General features: G+C 38.7%; 2 protein-coding genes and 1 long non-coding RNA gene across 6 annotated transcripts in view; 2 read left to right on the top strand and 1 right to left on the bottom strand.

Moving 5' to 3' along the window:
- Positions 1-19,149, bottom strand: part of LOC138808067 (uncharacterized) — a 148,637-nt gene that overhangs the window by 28,721 nt on the left and 100,767 nt on the right. The gene's annotated exons all lie outside the window — the stretch shown is intronic.
- LOC138808063 (olfactory receptor 2Y1) lies at positions 3,478-4,413 on the top strand. The gene has a single exon (XM_069994024.1). It carries the CDS (start codon positions 3,478-3,480, stop codon positions 4,411-4,413), a length of 936 nt encoding a protein of 311 aa, XP_069850125.1.
- Positions 18,174-19,109, top strand: LOC138808062 (olfactory receptor 2Y1B-like). The gene has a single exon (XM_069994023.1). The coding sequence runs from the start codon at positions 18,174-18,176 to the stop codon at positions 19,107-19,109; it is 936 nt and encodes a 311-aa protein (XP_069850124.1).

Genomic DNA, 19,149 nt, shown 5'->3' with positions numbered 1-19,149 from the left:
GTGGCGGGCTGCAAGGCAGATCTGGAGATTCTGTCAGTTGATTTTAATTGCCACATTGGGGCTCAGAGGTCTCTAGAGACGCCCCCTGGTAAACAAGTCTCCTTTTACTGGTCTTAAAGAGGCCTTGGTAATGTCCTCAGGGGGCAGAATTGGTGTGCTCAGCCTTAGGGTCCGGAGGCGGCTCTGATGGGACCTCGGCTCCTTCCCCATCTTCTCAGTTGGTGAGGGAGAGAGTGGAGCTCAGTGAGGAGGATGCTCCATCCTCCTGGGTTCTGGGTCTCTGCCGAGGGTCACAGCTACGCATGATCACCCCCTGCCCTGGGCCACAGCTATAATCTATGCCTTGCGCTCCACAGACCAAGTCAGGAAGTGGCCGCCATCTTCCTCAGCTATTGCTAAATGCCACCAGTCTCAAGCTAGTCTCCTATCATTGAGGGAGGTGAGTGCAGCTCTGAGTGAGTGCTGACTGGGGGGCGGGCACTTCTGCTCTCCAGGTGAAAATCTAGGAAAGAAAAAGTATTCCATGGGAGATTCAGCATTAGGCTTCATTCTGTTTCCTGACTGGTTTGAATGTAGCATGGCTGAACTGATACAAGATGTTTTTGTCACTTCCTCTACCATCCCTCCCAACAATATTCTCTTAGCATTTCTTACTTTTCAACTGCATAAACTTGGGGAAATCATCACACTTATAGGACATTCAGTTTTCTCATTAAGCATGAAGGTTGACTTAATATGAATTTGAAGCCCCAGCCCAAACTCAAATCCTATGCCAAAGAAGAGAATATGCACAGTAAAACATATACAAAACGGAGCCAGGAGACAAAGAATAGAGACATAGCAATGTCGAAGATACACCAAAGAAGACTTCTTGAAGGAGTAGATGAGAGGAGGGACAACAGTAAGAGGTGATATTATATGTAAAAGAGGAGTCAGAGTTAAACAATGTGTTGATTAAGCCTTTGGATATTAAGTAAACTCATAGACTCCAGTGGTAGTTTTCTACTCTCAGGATGGAAAATGATGGTGGGTTATCACTAAGTATGTGACAATAGAGCCTTATGATCACACTAAGAAGGTGTGGGCTAGGATAGGATGTTGACTTATTCTACTATGGTGGGAAAAGTAGAGGAGGAGGCTGTGGTGGAGAATGGGTACAAGGATGCTTTGGTGCCTAGTAAAGTTTGGTAGTGAGTTTAGTCATCTCAAAACTAACAAAACCACAAACTCAAAAATGTCCATTCTTCAGGATGAGTCTGCTAATGAAGGTGATTAGGAAAGGGTCTGTAGAACTTCTATTTCCCAGACAGATGACTTGAACTTTCATAAAGGTAAGCGATACCCTTATAGCATTGGACTGGCATGCAGGCAGGCTGTAGTACTGTGTGCATCAGAAACTACTTGAAATATGACTTCTGATCCTGGAAACTTTATTATTTGCAGAGATCCTGAAGATGCAGCCACACACAGACAGACACACAGAGATAGGCAAAGACAGCTAATGATGTTTTCATTGCAAAATTCAACAGCATTCAAGATGGCCAGTGTCAAATGGATTGAGTAGATCAATGGGGTCAGAAGAGATTACGTTTTTATAAAGATAACATAAGAATAGAAAAATGTAGCTGATCAACCTTAGGTATGGGTCTGAAACTACATAAACCAACCTTCTAATGAATGCTAGAACATGCTACATTCTGAGAGTCTAATTTGAGTCTCTTGATGAGTAGCAAGCTTTCAATCGACAAAGATATCACTCTTCTGAGGCAATCTATATGTGCATGGCTATTTTAAAATAAGTTTTCTTTATATAGAACCACTGTTTTCCTTTTGTATGATTCACCAGTTGTTTCTAAGTGTTGGCCTTTGTAGAAGAACAGAACAAGTTTTCCATTACTTTTCTATAAGACAGAGCTCTCAAGCTTACCTCTAACGATTTCATTATTTAAAATTCCAGTTTCTCAGTCAAGATGCTTTCATGGTTTTTATTTTCTTTTGATTCTCTGTCTAGGTTTGAATCTAAATCTGTTGCCAAGAACTTAAAAATCATTCAATTGTCTAGCTGATCAGTGCAGACTGATCAGTGCAGACTGATGCTCTGGTTATATTTAGTGACTTATTCTTATTGAGTGGCCTGGAACTCACTGTTTAGCCCTGGCTAACCTTGAGCTGATGATCTTCCTGCCTCAGCCTCCTAAGTGGTGTTGGGATTAGAAGCATGCACCACCATGCTCAGCTTTGTGCTTATATTTAAATTCACCATCTCTATCGCTCTCCATCATCCTCCTTCCTCCTTAGAACAAATTAGATAGGTGTCACGGTTCTATTTTCACACATGTATATAAACTGCATTGACCATATTTTCCTTCCTTCTCCCTCTCCATTCAGCCTCCCCACTGGTACCCATCCTGCTTAACCGGACCTGTTTTACATTCCTGCTGTTCTCCTTTAAAATGAGTATTAATTGTACAAAGTGGTTTCACCCTGGCATTTTATACATGCATACATTATATTTCAATCAGATTAATCTCTTTTCCCACTCTCCCTACCCTTTATATATTCAGTATGTTTTCTATCACTGAAGGCTAAGATCAGAGAGACATAGAAACATGAAAAATATGACATGAGTGTATCAACTACTGTTAGAAACTGTACACTGAGGGTTAGGATGGAGAGGAAGAAAAATCCTCTCCTCGGGGTGATGGAAGGACTTCTAAGTTGAAGGCCTGTGTGGGAGGTATGCCAGGTATAATGACTCACTATAGGACTGTATTTGTAGCTAACTGTCTTTTCTTCCCAAAGGAATGGATGTACATTCTTCTTAAGCCTTTTGTTGGTCGTGAGTGACACCATCAGGTTTGGTGCAAAAACCATATTCACCGAGCAGAAGAGTGGAGCAAACCTACGGAGTCCAGCTTGGGATCTCAGCCTGACAAGACCGTAATTTGTATGTGACAAATGTATTGAGACAGTTTAGCAAGAGATGAGGGAAGGGAGGAAATTGCAAAAACACAGAACACCAGTGGCACATTTTTTTTTTCTCCTTAGGGTTGTTTTTCTTTGAGACACTTTCATTATGTAGCCCAAGTGCTTTCAGTCATCTTACCCCTCCTTGAGTGCTAGGATTACAGGTGTGTACCACACCACCCCTCTGATTTTTAAAAAGAAGTTTACACAATCTCAGTTCTGTGAAGAGGGGGAAATACATGATCTCTACTTTCACATAAGTAAACACTGGATGCAAAGAATGGAGAAAAGTGGCTAACATCATAGGAGAGGCAAAATGAATTAAGGGTCAAGCAAAGGCCACCTCATCGTAAGAGAAAAGAAAGATTGGACAGACAGAAATGAGTTGCAAAATACAAAATAAACGGCATGATTTTTGGAGTCTTGAGAGACAACTGTGCAAGGATATTTTAACCTATTCTTCATAGGAGGCATTCAATTGTCTTCTGTTATATGGATAGGCAAAAGGCTATGGGAGGTTTTAACACTAGTTTTGGAGAAGGCTTCATTTTGGTGGGCTTCTCAGACTGGCCTCAACTGGAAACCTTCCTCTTTGCCTTTATTTTGATTTTCTACTGCCTGACTCTCTTTAGCAACACCACTATCATTGCTCTCTCCCGATTGGACCTTCGGCTGCACACACCCATGTACTTCTTCCTCTCCCACCTCTCCTTCCTGGACCTCTGTTTTACCACCAGTACTGTTCCCCAGCTTCTGATCAACCTTCGTGGATTCGACAGGACCATCACCTATGGAGGGTGTGTGGCCCAGCTGTACATCTACCTGGCCCTGGGCTCCACAGAGTGCATGCTGCTGGTGGTGATGGCCTTTGACCGCTATGTTGCTGTGTGCCGGCCACTCCACTACATGACCATCATGCACCCCTGTCTCTGCCACACACTGGCTATCTCGTCCTGGGTGGGAGGTTTTGTGAACTCTATGATTCAGACGAGTCTTGTGATGACCATGCCTCTCTGTGGCCGTCAGCTGAATCACTTCTTCTGCGAGATGCCTGTCTTCCTAAAGTTGGCTTGCGAGGACCCGGGAGGAACAGAGGCCAAGATGTTTTTGGCTAGAGTCATCGTTGTTGCCCTTCCTGCAGCTCTGATTCTGGGCTCCTATGTGCACATTGCACAGGCAGTGCTGAAGATCAAGTCGACGGCTGGGCGCAGGAAAGCTTTTGGTACATGCGGGTCCCACCTCTTGGTGGTTTTCCTTTTTTATGGCTCAGCCATCTACACATACTTACAACCCATCCATACTTACTCTGAGAAGGAGGGAAAATTCGTTGCTCTCTTTTATACTATAATTACTCCCATTCTCAATCCTCTGATTTATACCTTAAGAAACAAAGACGTGAAGGGGGCTCTGTGGAAGGTACTAAGAAGAGGCAGAGATTCGGGCTAGGACTGGAGAAAGGGTGGGCGGAGTTTCAGGTAATAACTTCCAGGTCATGGTTCCCATCTTGTTTCTTGTAAGGCTGTTGGACAGTAACAAACAGCCTTCTGTAGACTTCAGTGTTTTAGTGTCTTCCTGGCTTGGAAGCAGAATAGTTCTCTCAAGACTCTTTCTAGGTTGTTTCCTATGATCATTGTACAGGAAGGAGTGAGTGTTGATTTATAAAACAACATTCCAAAATGGATGAGGTTGGGTAATATATGTATCATGGCCACATACAGAAATTGGGTATGGGGGGCTGGGAAGGTGGCTCAGTGGTAGAGCGCTTGCCTTGCATGCTCAAGGCCCTGGGTTCGATTCCTCAGCACCACATAAGCAAAAAGAAAAAAGCCGGAAGTGGCATTGTGGCTCAAGTGGTAGAGCGCTAGCCTTGAGCTGAAGAGCTGAGGGACAGTGCCCAGGCCCAGAGTTCAGGCCCCACGACCAGCTTAAAAAAAAAAAAAAAGAAATTGGGTATGGATTCTTGGTGTTGTCTAAGAGTGATAGAAGACTTAATTCAGACTGACAACATCTTTTTCTAAAGCCAGCAATTTGCAGTGTGGTTTCATGTAGATGGCATTGTGCCCAAAGGTGAGGACATAAATTTACTTCTGCTTTTTTTAATTAGCTGTGAAAGGTCACATGGTCCCTTCCATGACACTTGGAACAAGCAAGAAGCTCATGATCAAATAGACTTAATGAAGTATGAATCTCAGATATGACAATTATCTACTCAACAAAACAGGCAAAATTGTTTGGACACCACTGAATAAAAGAAGCCATCTACATCTTATCAGCTACACTAAAAGATTGGTCATGTGGTTGCATGTCACAGACAAAATATTTTTGAGGCAAGAGAGAAGTAGAGAATAAATCAACATAGAAATAATGAATCATAATGGTAACTCCTCTGTACAGTATGTTCACAAATAAAATAAAATTAAATTAAAAAAAAGAAATAATGAGTCATGAGGAAGAGATATTGGAAAGAAGGAAGAATAAAAAAGGAACAACATACAAATGAAAAACAAAACAAAATATTACTATGGTAGGAAGTACTGGAAGGTCTAAAAATGTTGGACTCAATTGTGAAGATAGGGCTTACTGGAAATTCCTCCATTGTCATTCATAGCATGATCTTATTTCATGTCCAAGCACAGGTATCCATGTTAATAATCTTTTTAAAATCTCTGTGAATTTCATATTATCTTTTCATTTAATATCTTATTATTTGTTTGATATTTGATGTAGTTTTATTGCAGTAGTCCTTAATTATACAGAATTTTAACTATTTAACTATATTCACTACTTGCCTTTGATGGACCTGAAGTTACAAAAGAAGCATAAATCACAAATCCAAGTTCTCATAGACAATAAGAGGTGACGCTGTGCTCTTGATTTCTTTAACCTCAGATCTACCCTTATTACCAAATCCTGCCAATTCTCTGTTTCTGAAGATAAATTTTTAATAAAGGAAAGGATGTTGATGTTGGAAAGTTTAGGTGGGAAGAGAATGAAATGTGAATTTAAAGTGTTTCATACGTTTTGCGTTGATTCTGGCCAGGTTCTGGAATCTTCTCATTTGTATACACTTTTGGTCTGAAGGTGTATCTTTTTCTTGCACAAGGATAATATATACGTATTATGATAATGGTTTTCAGTTCTTGAACCTTACCTATAGTTCAAGCCATGTTCTGTCTAAAATACACTCATTGCCACAGTTAATTATCATAGTATAAAGTGTCAGTATCCCTGCCCCTCCCCCAAGTATCACCCCCACCAAGTTTCAGTCACCAAGAGTTTGAGAGTTAGATAATCATTTTGTGTGACTGACCTCAAATTATCTAGGCACTAAGGAGAGGATTAGGATTTCAATGTGGCCTTCTTTATTCTACATCTGACTCAGTCGCACATATTGGCATGATCCTGGAAGTCCTAGTCAGATCCATGAGGCAGGAGAAAGAAATAAAGGTCATCCATTAAAAGTACAATTGTCTATTTGCAGATGGCATCATACACACACACACACACACACACACACACACACACACACACACACACGTAAAGACTCCAACAAAAATTGTCATGACTGGTAAACAAATTCAATAAATTTGCAGGGCACAAGATCAACATACGAAAATGTGTAGTATTTCTTAAAATTAAGGAAATAAACAAACCAAAAAGAAATCAAGAGCCAAACCTCAGTTATAAGAAAATCAGAAGAATAAAACATTAAGGAATAAAATTAACCAAGGAGATAAAATATCTCTACAACTAAAACTATATAACATGGATGACAGAAATTTACATAAAACACATAAACAGGAAGATATCCTGTATCATGGATTAGAACAACTACTATGAAACAAAGTGATATACAGATTCATTATACCCTCATCTACATTCAAATGGCATTTTTTACAGAAATAGAAAAAAATAACAAAAAGCCATAGGAATTATGAAAGACTCAGATTATTCTAAATAATTTTGAGCAATAAGAAAACTGTAGGCATCAAATATATTGTTTCAAATTATAACACAATGTTATTTTAATAAAATAATTGTGATACTAGCATAAAATAGAACAAACAATTTGTGGTAGATCAGAGTAGAAAACAGAAAAGTTAGAAATATATATATATATATATATATTTATATATATATATATATGGTGTCATGTAATTCTAAGTGAGCCAAACCTATATCTTGGGGAAATGGCAGACTACAATAAATGGTATTTGTACCCCAGTTTAATCTTTTACTACCTAAGTGGCCTAGATGAATTTCTACTATGCCTTAATCTTATTTATGTTTGAAGAAAGGATGCCTATAGGTCTGAAGTCCCTTGCAGATGGGCTAGCTGGATCTAAGATAGGTGTCCTATTTATGTCAGACAAACACTGACTTCATAACTATTCCATCTTCATGAAAAATGGCACACCCCAGTGCCACTGTCATGACTGTGGCCAGAAAGAATTATAAAGGGAGCAAAGGAGGTGGATCCTGAGTTCTCAGAAAAATTTCCACCTATTCCTAGAAAAGGCATGAGTACCCCTCCCCTTCACTAGCCAATCCTACTTCCTCATTTCCTTTATCCTATATCTACATAGGACACATAAAGGATATATAGGTTATATCTATATCTATGTCTATTTCCCATTTCTGCTCTTGCCAAGGATAAAATTCTGCTTCACTGCCAAGAAAATAAATAGATAAACAATCTGGGGGAACTAGATACCCACATTTTTTAAAAAAACGGCATTTGATCCTTTTCTCATACCATATGCAAAGAAGACACTCCAAATGGATTGAAGATTCAATGTAAGACTTCAAACCACAACATTCCTAGCAAATAGGGAAAAAGCTCTTTGATGTGCATTGTGACATTTTTTTGACAACAGAAATACAGGCAACAAGTCAAAAACAAAATAAAGAAATGTTCCTATATCAAATTTTAAAAGTATTTCTTTACCAAAAAGGAAACAATCACCAAAATAAAAAAGTAACTTAGAAAATGGAAGAAAATACTCAAATAGTATAATTCCTTAGGCAGGCAAAGTCAAAGTTCAGCAAACAGAAACACCACAAAGTGGGTATTCTAAAGGGATGGGCTGGGAGCAAGGGGAAAGGTATAGAGAAATGAAGAGGAGACAAAGGGGAGAATGCAGTCAAGAATCCAATGAATATCCTACAAGATTAAGAAGATGAGGAAAGGGGTAGGTAGGGGAGGAATAGGTGAGAAAGGTGAAAAGGGTGACAGCAATCAAGATATAATGTATTCATAAATTGCTTTGCTAAATACAACTAAAGTTAATTTAAAAATAATAAAAGAAAAGCTTATGAAATACACAAAAGTTTACTACAACTAATAAAAAATAGAAAAAAAAATCCGTAAACCACAAATCTGACGAGGAGCTAATATCCAAAATATACAAAGAGACCATCCAAAAACGTATTAATAAAGACAAATAACTTAAAAATGAGAGGAAGTTCTGAATAAGCCTGTCACTAAAGTGAGCCAAAAATTAGCCAACAGGCCATTCTTCTCAGTGGACCAAGGAACTTTCTCTAAAATAGATCCCACCTTAGGATATAAAAAATATGTTTTAAAAAACAAAAGCTGGGCACTAGTGGCTCACACCTGTAATGCTAGCTACTCAGGAGGTTGAGATCTAAAGATCATGGGTTTGAAGCTAGCCCAAACAGGAAAGTCTACAAAACTCTTATCTCCAGTTAACTATCTAAAAACCATAAGTGGAACTGTGGCTCAAAGTGGTAATGCACTAACCTTCAGCAAAAAAGCTCAAGGACAGGATCAAAGCCCTGAGCTCAAGCTCCACAACCAACAACAACAAAAAATGCTAAGAATAATTTCTTCTGTTTTATCAAATCATAACAATAAAACTCACGGAATAAGGAAATTTCAGAAACTATAAAAATTCATGGAGACGAACAATTCACATTTGAATGATTAGTGAATCATTGTAGAACTCCAAGAGGTCATTAAAAACTTCCTAAAAATCAAAGGAAAATGGGAGTATAACTTGCTAATAATACCTTTTGGACACATCAAAGATAATTCTAAGAATAATTACCTTTGTATCTATGAGGTCTACATTAATAAAACAGAGAGAATTTTAAAAAAAACGAAGGTTTTAGAAAAACAAGAACAAGCCAAACAAGTAAATAAACAGAAATGATGAATATCAGGGCAGAAATTAATGAAATGGAGTAAAAAATAACAATAAAAGGATCAATGAAAACAAAGAATTGGTTTTTTTTGAAAAGTAAAGAAGATTGACAGAACCTTAGCCAAACGAAGAAAGAAACCCCAAATTAATAAAATTTGAGATGAAAAGGGGCTATTATAATATATATGTTTGACATCCAGAGCCTCATGCAAATCAGTAGGGTATTTTGACAATTTATATTTCAATAAATTAGAAAATTTAGAATAAATTTGTGGAACACATTACCTTCCAAAATTCAGCAACAACTCTATGAAAAACCTAGACAAATCTATAAAAAAAACAATGAAGTTGAAAGATATATATATATATATATATATATATATATATATATATATATATATATATATACCTACAAAAAAAGTCCTGAATTGGGTGGGGGGCGTGGGGAGGATGGGAAGGGATGGGAAGGGGAAACAAAGGAGGAGGCTACAATGCTTGATAAAAAATGTACTCATTATCTTGCCCATGTAATTGTAACCCCCCTGTACAGTATTTTCACAGTAAAAAAAAAAAGTCCTGAGCTGATGGATTCACTGATGAATTCTCTCAGATCTTTAAAGAACTAACAGAAATGTACCTAAAAAATTTCATAAAGTATAAAGGACAGAACACTTACAAATTCATTGTACAAAGTCAGTATTACCCAAATATCCAAACTGGAAAAGGACACAATGACCCAAAAATATGATAAACCAATTTTTTTGTGAACATAGGTGTCAAAATTCTTAATAAAATACAAATGGAATTCATTAAAAGTGAAAACTTATCAATAAGATCATACACTGTGACCAATTTGGCTTAAGTACAAGAATGCAAGTGTGGTTCAATATTCACAAATCCACAAAAATGGTATAACACATAACTAGAATTAAGAACAAAAATATATGATCATCTCATTAGATACAGAAAAATTCCTGTTTACATCATTTAGCATCTCATATGATAAAAGTTCTGAAGAAACATTAGAAATAGAAGAAACAGGTTTTCAGTGTTTATCCAGGGGGACCAATGTCTCAGGGGCCCTAAGCTAGCAGCATTATCATCTCCTAGAAACTTGTTAAGTGCAAATTTTTGGAACCATTGAAACTTATTAATCAGAGACTCTGTGGGGAGGGTGACAACATCTTAACAAGCCCTCCTGGTGATTGTAATTCACACATATGAGAGTCACTGGTGATGTGCATGATTCTTCCCACATATATTTTTGTATAAATATTAGATCATATGGGGATTGAATGAGTTCACTTTATAATGATTCTAATGTATAAAGTCGTATTCATTATTTTGTCCACCATAGAAGGAGACAAATTTCAATGGGAATGTCTGAGAGTTCAGCCTTGCCTTTTATACAGTTTAGGTAGGGAATTATGAGCTAAGCTTCATATAAAGATCACTATTTCAGCCAGGCACTGGTGGCTCACACCTATAATACTAGATCTCAGGAGGCTGAGATCTCAGGATCATGGCTGGAAGCCAGCCAGGGCAGGGTAAAGTCCTTTGGCCTCATCTCCAAATAAACATCAAAAAAGCCAGAAGTAGAACTGTGGCTCAATTGGTAGAGCATTAGCCTTGAGATAAGAAGCTCAGTGACAGTGTCAGGCCCTGAGCTCAAGGCCTGGACCAGTACACACACACACACACACACACACACACACACACACACACACACACACACACACACACACACACACGTGAGCTATGGTTTTCCTTTGTGTGTAGATTCAGAGGAAACAAAACTTTTGGTTTTCTCCTCAATAAGAGTAACATGAATATCAGTACAGCTAAAGAGAAAAAGAATTTCAAGAAGATAGGGCAAGAACTAGGAAGAGAAGAATTAGTCATGATTATTTTGCACCAGATAAACAAAATAAACATTTCTCGGCTCCAAATGGTGTCACTTCCTTCAGCTTGAGCTGTCAAAGCCATTTGCCAGCAGTCTAGATATCAAATTTTTAGCCTAGCAACAATCACCCTATTTGTTTTATTTTAGACAGAGTGTAATTCTATTGCTTTTCACTTTATTGGGGAATTTTATTGACATTTAATTAACATTTACATCAGAGTGCATGAAACAAAATAGGTAAGTTAGGATAAATAGGAAATAATTTTTTAAAGAGTAATTCAGGGGTTGGGGAGGTAGTTCAGTGGTAGACTGTTTGCCTTGTGTGCATGAGGCCCTGGGTTTGATTCCTCAGCACCACATAAGCAGAAAAAGCTAAGTGGTGCTGTGGCTCAAGTGGTAGAGCACTAGCCTTGAACTGAAGAGCTGAGGGACAGAGCCCAGGCCCAGAGTTCATGTCCCATGACTGACAAAAAAAGAAAAAGAAAAAAAGAGTAATTCAATGATGTACTTAGAGACAGAAATGTGAAATGAGAGTTTTTAGGAAAAAAATCAGGGAAGGAGAATGATAGAAAGCATAATCAATAGACTAGATCAAGCAGAAGAATGAATATCAGAGATTGAAAACAAGGTTGAGAAACATTACATTCAGATAGCAATACAGAATTTAAGCACAAATTGATGTAACAATTGTATAAAACACACTATTGGGCAAAAAGAGACTGATATATCCAGATGCAATAATACTGGATTACTTCAATCCTCCCACTTTCCTCTCTTTTACAGATAGCATGTACAGACAAAAAAACAACAACAAATAAATATTATAATTAAACTGCACCATAGATCAAATGGACTTAAGATATTTAGTATATTTTTATCCATGAGTTCTGAAATACATATTTTTTTTCAGCAGGTCAAGGAATATTCTCTCAAATAGATCACAAGGTGGGTCATACTGATTCCAATAGCATTTATTTATTTATTTATTTATTATTTTTTATTGGTCATGGGGCTTGAACTTTGGGCCTGGGCACTGTCCTTCAGCTCTTCAGGTCAAGGTAAGTGCTCTACCATTTGAGCCACAGTGCCACTTCCTGTTTTCTGTGGTTTATTGGAGATAAGAGTCTCATGGACTTTTCTGCCCAGGCTGGCTTTGAACCATGATCCTCAGATCTCAGCTTCCTGAGTAGCTAGGAATACAGGTGGGAGCCACAGGCACCTGGCTTGCAATAGCAATTTTTAAGATGCAGTATATTTTTATGGGACCACTGATGTATCTGTGGTCTGTTGATCAAAATGACATCATATGGAACATCAAGGAAACCCATTATTTTGTGTAATTTAACAGAAATTTTCTTTTTTTGGGGGGGGTCCAGTCATGGGGCCTGAACTCTGGGCCTGGGCGCTGTCCCTCAGCTCTTCAGCTCAAGGCTAGTGCTCTACTACTTGAGCCACAGCGCCACTTACGGCTTTTTTCTTTTTGCTTATGTGGTGCTGAGGAATCGAACCCAGGGCCTCATGCATGCAAGGCAAGCGCTCTACCACTAAGCCACCTTCCCAGCCCCTTAACAGAAATTTTCTATAGGTAGCAAAATGTTGTTAAAAATTCCATCATTCTCCCTCCTTTTCTCTTTATACATCAAACAAATAAGAAGCATAATTGTATTCAATTTGTGGTTAATTTTGCCAAATTTTGCCCATGTTTGCATAGTACCAACCTGCACATGTGTAGATTCTCAACACCCACTCAGTCTTTTACAAATAATATAAGATTTGTTTGGAAATAATAATAGGTATCATGAATATTATGGCTATAGGATTGATTAGTGTTTATGAAAACAAGATATGACATTAAATTTATGTGTGCATGATGAGTAAGGGACCTCACACACATTTTGTCATTAGTCCACAAACAATGGTACAGGAGAGGCTGTGTTAACATCATCTACTGATGGAGAAACCAGTTCTCAAGCATGTCAACAAAGCATCTTAAGACTGAAAATTTTCTAAGGGCAGAGTTATTTCTCTACATTATTCTCTACATTACATAATGATGTCTTACAGGTTATTTTGATTATCGATTTTCCCCACAGTATTTTTTTTTTTGGGTCTGGTCGTGGGGCCTGAACTCAGGGCCTGGGTGCTGTCCCTCAGCTCTTCAGCTGAAGGCTAGTGCTCAACCACTTGAGCCACAGCGCCACTTCCGGCTTTTTTCTTTTTGCTTATGTGGTGCTGAGGAATCGAACCCAGGGCCTCAGGCATGCAAGGCAAGCGCTCTACCACTGAGCCACCTTCCCAGCCCCTCCCCACAGTATTTTGAACAGTATTGATTTACCAATAGAATATTCGGATTATATTGGCAAAAATGTTGGCTTTTTTAGTTCATTGTGGACAAAAAGAGGATAAAAATGAGAAGTACAGAACAATCTTACATGTGACAAAAAGAGAAAACATCAAACTTTTCTTCAAGTTTAATGTTTACCTGAGTCTAGAACATGAAAAGATTTCAAATGTAGTGACATTCCTAAACTTCATGTAAGACATGGGATTAGGTTTGATTGGTGACAGGTGGGAAGTGATCAGTGTCCAAGTAGGGAAGTGTGAGGAATCCCAGGCTACACAGTAGTGTAATTAGTAAGAGGGTGTATCCTGAAATCCCACATAGGCAACTGTGGTTTGGCAGAGCGTGGATAACCAAGAGAACTGAGGCCTGTGAGGCAGATCTTGGAGAGTGTGTGAGTTAGTTCTAATTGCCCACCTTGGGGCCCACATGTCTCCAGGGCTACACTTGGCAAACAATTATTTTCTTTATTGTTATTCAGGAGTTCTCTGTCAATGTCCCCAGAGCATATGGGATGCATGAAGTTTTAGGGTCAAGAGATGTTTTGATAAAACATCAGCTCCATTTTAGTCTTTTAGAGTGAACATGGGATGTTCAGGGAGTGTGTTACCACTCCTTAGGTGATGAGCTTCAGCAGCCTCTCTGATGAAGAAAGCAACAATACATAGTCATGACTTTTCCAGGACAGAAGATCTGATCCATGCTTCTTCACACTAAAGGAACTGGGTACAAGGAGAGACAAATCTACAGTGAACATTTCTAGATGTCAACTCTCTCTGCTGGGTCACAAATCTCCTTTCAAGCAAGTAGAATTGAGAGTGGTAATGCATTCTTTTTGTCTGCTGGAGCCTTGAGTGAGTATTGACAAAGTTAGCTACTCTAGATTCACCAGTAAAAACCAGGGCAAAAGTATTCCATTATAAATAGCATTTTTCATTCCTACTAATTCCCTGTTTTGAGGTCACAAAAATGTTGTTTATACAAAGCATGTTTTATTACTGATTATCTTTCTCTATCACCCAGATATCCACCTATTTGCCCACTTGATTAGGTAGAACTTGTTTAAAGTATTCCCACTTGCCTCTCTCTCTCTCCCAATGGCATGTAGTTAGGGGAATAAATATTCTAACATAAAATATGAGTGTTGACCTAAAATCATTTTGAAGTGCTTTCTAAAATACAATTCCTAAAATTCCAGGGAGCTCACATGTAAAGTCAATTGTAAACATCAGATGCAGGAGAAAAAAATGAGAATGGTCATCATTGTTCAATGTAAATAATAGAAGACCTAGACAAAAGGAAGGAGCCCATCCTAGATGAAAACAAGGTTCTGTGAGGGGAATTAAGAGCTTAACCACTTAAGAATGATTTATTAATTTAGTCTTTGAATGGATTTGAGTTGAATGGACTCAAAACTTATTTATCTTGTATCATAGAGAAAAATGTTTTGATGATGTTTGGGGCATTTAGTAGTCTTGAAGCTCATCCAAAAAGCTTGGGCATAGGATGGGATACAGTCTAGATCCAAAAATGATTAAATCTAAAGAAGATGGTGATGGGAAATGGGTAGATTTTTGCAAGGTCTTTAGCTGGGTTTCATAGTAAGTTAATGTCTTAGACACTTATAGTAAGAGAACTACACATGCAAGAATACTAGGAAGAAGTGAAAGTAGATTCAAAATGTTAAATGTATAATCTAACAATGAGGGCAATTAGGAAAGATTTCTAGAACCTTCCTGTTCAAATAAACCTTGTACAAGTAAAAAAAAGCTTGATTTTGGCCATTTATAACCTGACAATATCAACAAATTTGTGGGCAATCATGAAAGGGATAGTACAAAATGCTATTGGAAAAGCATTTTAGACATAATTTCTCATCAAGAAATGTATTATTTGTAGTAATCATATATAGACACAGATACATGCACACATTCAGACATGAGTTGAACACATGTAATTGCTGAATTTTGTGTTGCACAGAAACAAATATGTAAATGGCAAAATGCTTAATCTATGTCAAGGAGATTAAAAGAGTAGAAATACCTTTTTAAAAAGTATTTTTAGATTAGAAAAAGAAGATCAGGGTTGGTGAGGAGGATGCCCCAAATGATCTCACACAATCGTTTAGTGAGTGCAGGTTAGTTTTTACAGTACCTTGAAAGATCAACTTGCAGTCTCTGAATGAACAGGAAGCTTTGAAGTTACAGCATTATAACTTCCTTTCCCAGCAGTCAATTTGCCTACTCTTTTGTCAAGTTTACTCTTTATTTACCCACAATCTATCCTCTTGTAAGTTTCACAAGTTCTAAGTTTTGGTCTTTTGAGAACAAATCAAATTTGTTCTGCATCTTTTCCGTATGCCAAGTGTTTAAGCCTGCGTAGGAGTTATTAAGCTTGTTTTTACAAAAGTTTCCTAGACTAAAAACTCAGTTAGAAACACAAGTTTCTCATGTAGGAACTTTACTGATTTTATTGCCCATTGATTCCAAAGCAAGTTTTCTGCCAACCTCTTGGGCAATATCAAAATCCTATCTGATCAAAGCAGATGACCTGATCTGACTCTTTCCTTTAGATGTGACATTTTAGAAGGATATTCTGTGAACATCCAATGATGGCTGGAATGAAAATGTGACTCACTGGGAATCAGTTACATCAGCCCAACAACTTCATTCCATACACTGGTATGAAATAGTTGGCTGTCATGAATAGAAATAGCAATTTCAAAAGCTGTCACCAATCGAGGAATATGGAATGCAGTTAAGTTTGCATACCATGGTTATTTTCCTCACCATCTGTAGGGCTGTCAGTAGAAAGAGGCTGGCATTTGCTCTGAGTGCTCCCTGGGGGCCTCCCACCCTCTAATCCACATGTCCTGATGAGAGCAGGGATGGTTAAAATCCTTGTGCTATGAAATATGAAACAGTGTTGTGTTTTTTTTTTGCAAGAAAACAAATAATTTCTGAGGCACTTGCGTGCACCAACTATGGTGTCAGGATAGGGAATGCATTCATTCATTCATTCATTCGGTAATGTCTCTTCAGAGCCTTTCATTCCCCAGGCATTTCACTGACAGTGGGAATACAATACTGGCAAAATTAGTCAGCCCAAGTTGGATGGCACTTAAAAAACAGCCAAAATAGACAGAGAGGGGCTAGAAGTGTATGCATTCATGATCACCTCAGAATGTCAGAGAATTTGATCTCCATCAAAATCTTGTGAAATAGTTTTTTTTTTCATTTTATAATGAAGTGATCTGAGACTTGTGGAGGTGAGTCTTCTGAACAGGAAGACCTGGGGAGTGTTACAGATATGTCAGAATCTGACCATGGATTTCACCAAGTGGTGGATTATATATACTAAAGTAGTCATTCAATAACCCTCCTTAGTGGTTCAGGTTCAGCTAAATGCATAACAACATTTTGCCTTTAAAACTCACAATGTATCCATCTTTTCCACAGGGGTACAAAATATGGCAGCTAAATACCTTCCTGGAACCACTGATTCAGTATTGAAACACTGGTGAAGATCTTGCAGTACAGCAGACTTACTAAAAAAGACTAGTGTATTCATTTGACAAAACAGGTCATACAGAGCAGAGATGAAATGGCTGTAGTTTACTAGATTCTTTGCTTGCTTTGTGTTGAACTTTCATACAACCTACTTAGATTTTCTTTTACCCTAGGAAATAGCAACCTTTAGAGGAAAGCAACATTGGATGCATACCCAGTGCCATAGTTTATTCAAGTGGTTGATTCTTGGGTTTCCTTGAAAAAGGAGATTTTTCAGGAGACTTGAAGAAAGTTAACAAATGTTTCATTCAAGGAAAGTTATTTAACATGACTTTAGTATCATAAGGGAAGATGCTACTATTTTAAAGCCCAGTGTTTTCGCTAGCTCCAAGCTCACAGCTTGGAAAAGGAAAAAGACACAGAAAAGATATTCAGTGTGTTACAAATGTTTGAAACTAAAGATAAAATTTTGGCTAGGAAAGGGGAAACAATGCTACTTGAAAAGCTCAGGAATGATTTTTTTTCTTTTAGTTAGAAAAATGGTAGAAGATATCCCAGCCATAATGACTCCTGATAAGGACCACACTGGTTGCTAATTATTTTCCCCCTAAAATGAAGAAGTTACACCCAGGCTTTTGCAACAGGTGGGAGCTGTTGCACTTTCAGGATTGGTACAACCACCATATTCACTGAGCTGAAGTCAAGCTTGATATCTCAGCCTGGCTATTCCTGGGCCTCAATTTGCTCTAAACAGTCCACATAGAAGACCAAGAAGAGGAGCAAGAGTGACCTATAGAAATACTAACACTGCGTTTGCATATTAGATTTTGTTTCCTTATTCCTTTATAGATTTTTTTTTGTAGTTCTAGGGACTGAACTCTGGAGCTTACACACACTAGACAGATGTTCAACTGCTTAGCAGCACCCAAATTCCACACTTAGCTTCTGAAAAGCAGTTTCCACATCACTAATTTTGGATCTCAGTATCAGATGGGAGGAAATACATGGTATTTCTGGGGAAAGAAAGCACTGGATCCAAAGAACAGACTGATAAAATCAGGTAACAAATAGGCGACAGAACTAGAGATCCACCAGAGGTGACATGCTAATCTAGTGATCACCAGGGTAAGAAGAGAAGGGGAAGATGGGACACACATAACTGAATAGAAGAATAGAAAATAAAACCTCTGATTTGAGGACATTTATTGGCTATTTAGAATAGTGCTTCAACCCCTATTCTTTGTAGGAAGCACAGAATTGTCTTCTAGCTGTGCAGGTGAAAGGCTATGGAAAATTTCAACAACAGTTGGGGTGATGCCTTCCTTCTGGTGGGCTTCTCAGATTGGCCTCAACTAGAGCTCATCCTTTTCATCTTTATTTCAATTTCCTACTCCCTGACTCTCTTTGGCAACACCACCATCATTGCCCTCTCCCGACTGGACCTTCGGCTGCACACACCCATGTACTTCTTCCTCTCCCACCTCTCCTTTCTGGATCTCTGCTACACCACCAGCACCGTGCCCCAGCTTCTCATCAACCTCCATGGGTTTGACAGGACCATCACCTTTGCACGGTGTGTGGCCCAACTCTACATTTTCCTCTCTCTGGTCTCCACAGAGTGTGTGCTCCTGGCGGCCATGGCCTTTGACCGCTACGCTGCCGTGTGCCGTCCACTCCACTACACGACCATCATGCACCCCGTTCTCTGCCAATCACTAGCTATTGCCTCCTGGGTGGTAGGCCTTGTGAATTCTATGATTCAGACCAGCCTCGCGATGGCCATGCCTATCTGTGGCCATCAACTGAATCACTACTTCTGTGAGATGCCTATGTTCCTGAAGTTGGCTTGTGAGGACACAGGAGGGACAGAGGCCAAGATGTTTGTGGCTAGGACCATCATCTTGGTCTTTCCTGCAGCTCTGATCCTAGGCTCCTATGCACAGATTGCCAGGGTTGTGTTGAAGATCAAGTCAGTGGCTGGGCGCAGAAAGGCCTTTGGAACTTGTGGGTCCCACCTTGTGGTGGTTTCTCTGTTTTATGGCTCAGGTATTTACACCTACCTCCAGCCCATCCACAAGTATTCTGAAAACAAGGGGAAGTTTGTTGCCCTTTTTTATACTATACTTACCCCTATGCTCAATCCTCTGATTTATACCCTGAGGAACAAGGATGTGAAAGGGGCTCTGTGGAAGGTATTGGGGAGAGAAAGAGACTCCGGATAAGAGGAGACAGAGGAAAGCAGTAACATTTTCTGTCATAGCT

The sequence above is a fragment of the Dipodomys merriami genome, unplaced genomic scaffold (genome assembly GCF_024711535.1).
Source record: "Dipodomys merriami isolate MVZ:Mamm:240054 unplaced genomic scaffold, mDipMer1.0.p SCAF_44, whole genome shotgun sequence".
Lineage (NCBI taxonomy): Eukaryota > Metazoa > Chordata > Mammalia > Rodentia > Heteromyidae > Dipodomys > Dipodomys merriami.
The sequence above is the reverse complement of the archived record's forward strand: the minus strand, read 5'-3'. Positions and strand labels throughout refer to the sequence as shown.

Excerpts from the sequence above, each read along its gene's own strand:
- LOC138808063 (XM_069994024.1), top strand. The coding sequence starts at position 3,478 with ATGGGAGGTTTTAACACTAGTTTTGGAGAAGGCTTCATTTTGGTGGGC.
- LOC138808062 (XM_069994023.1), top strand. The coding sequence starts at position 18,174 with ATGGAAAATTTCAACAACAGTTGGGGTGATGCCTTCCTTCTGGTGGGC.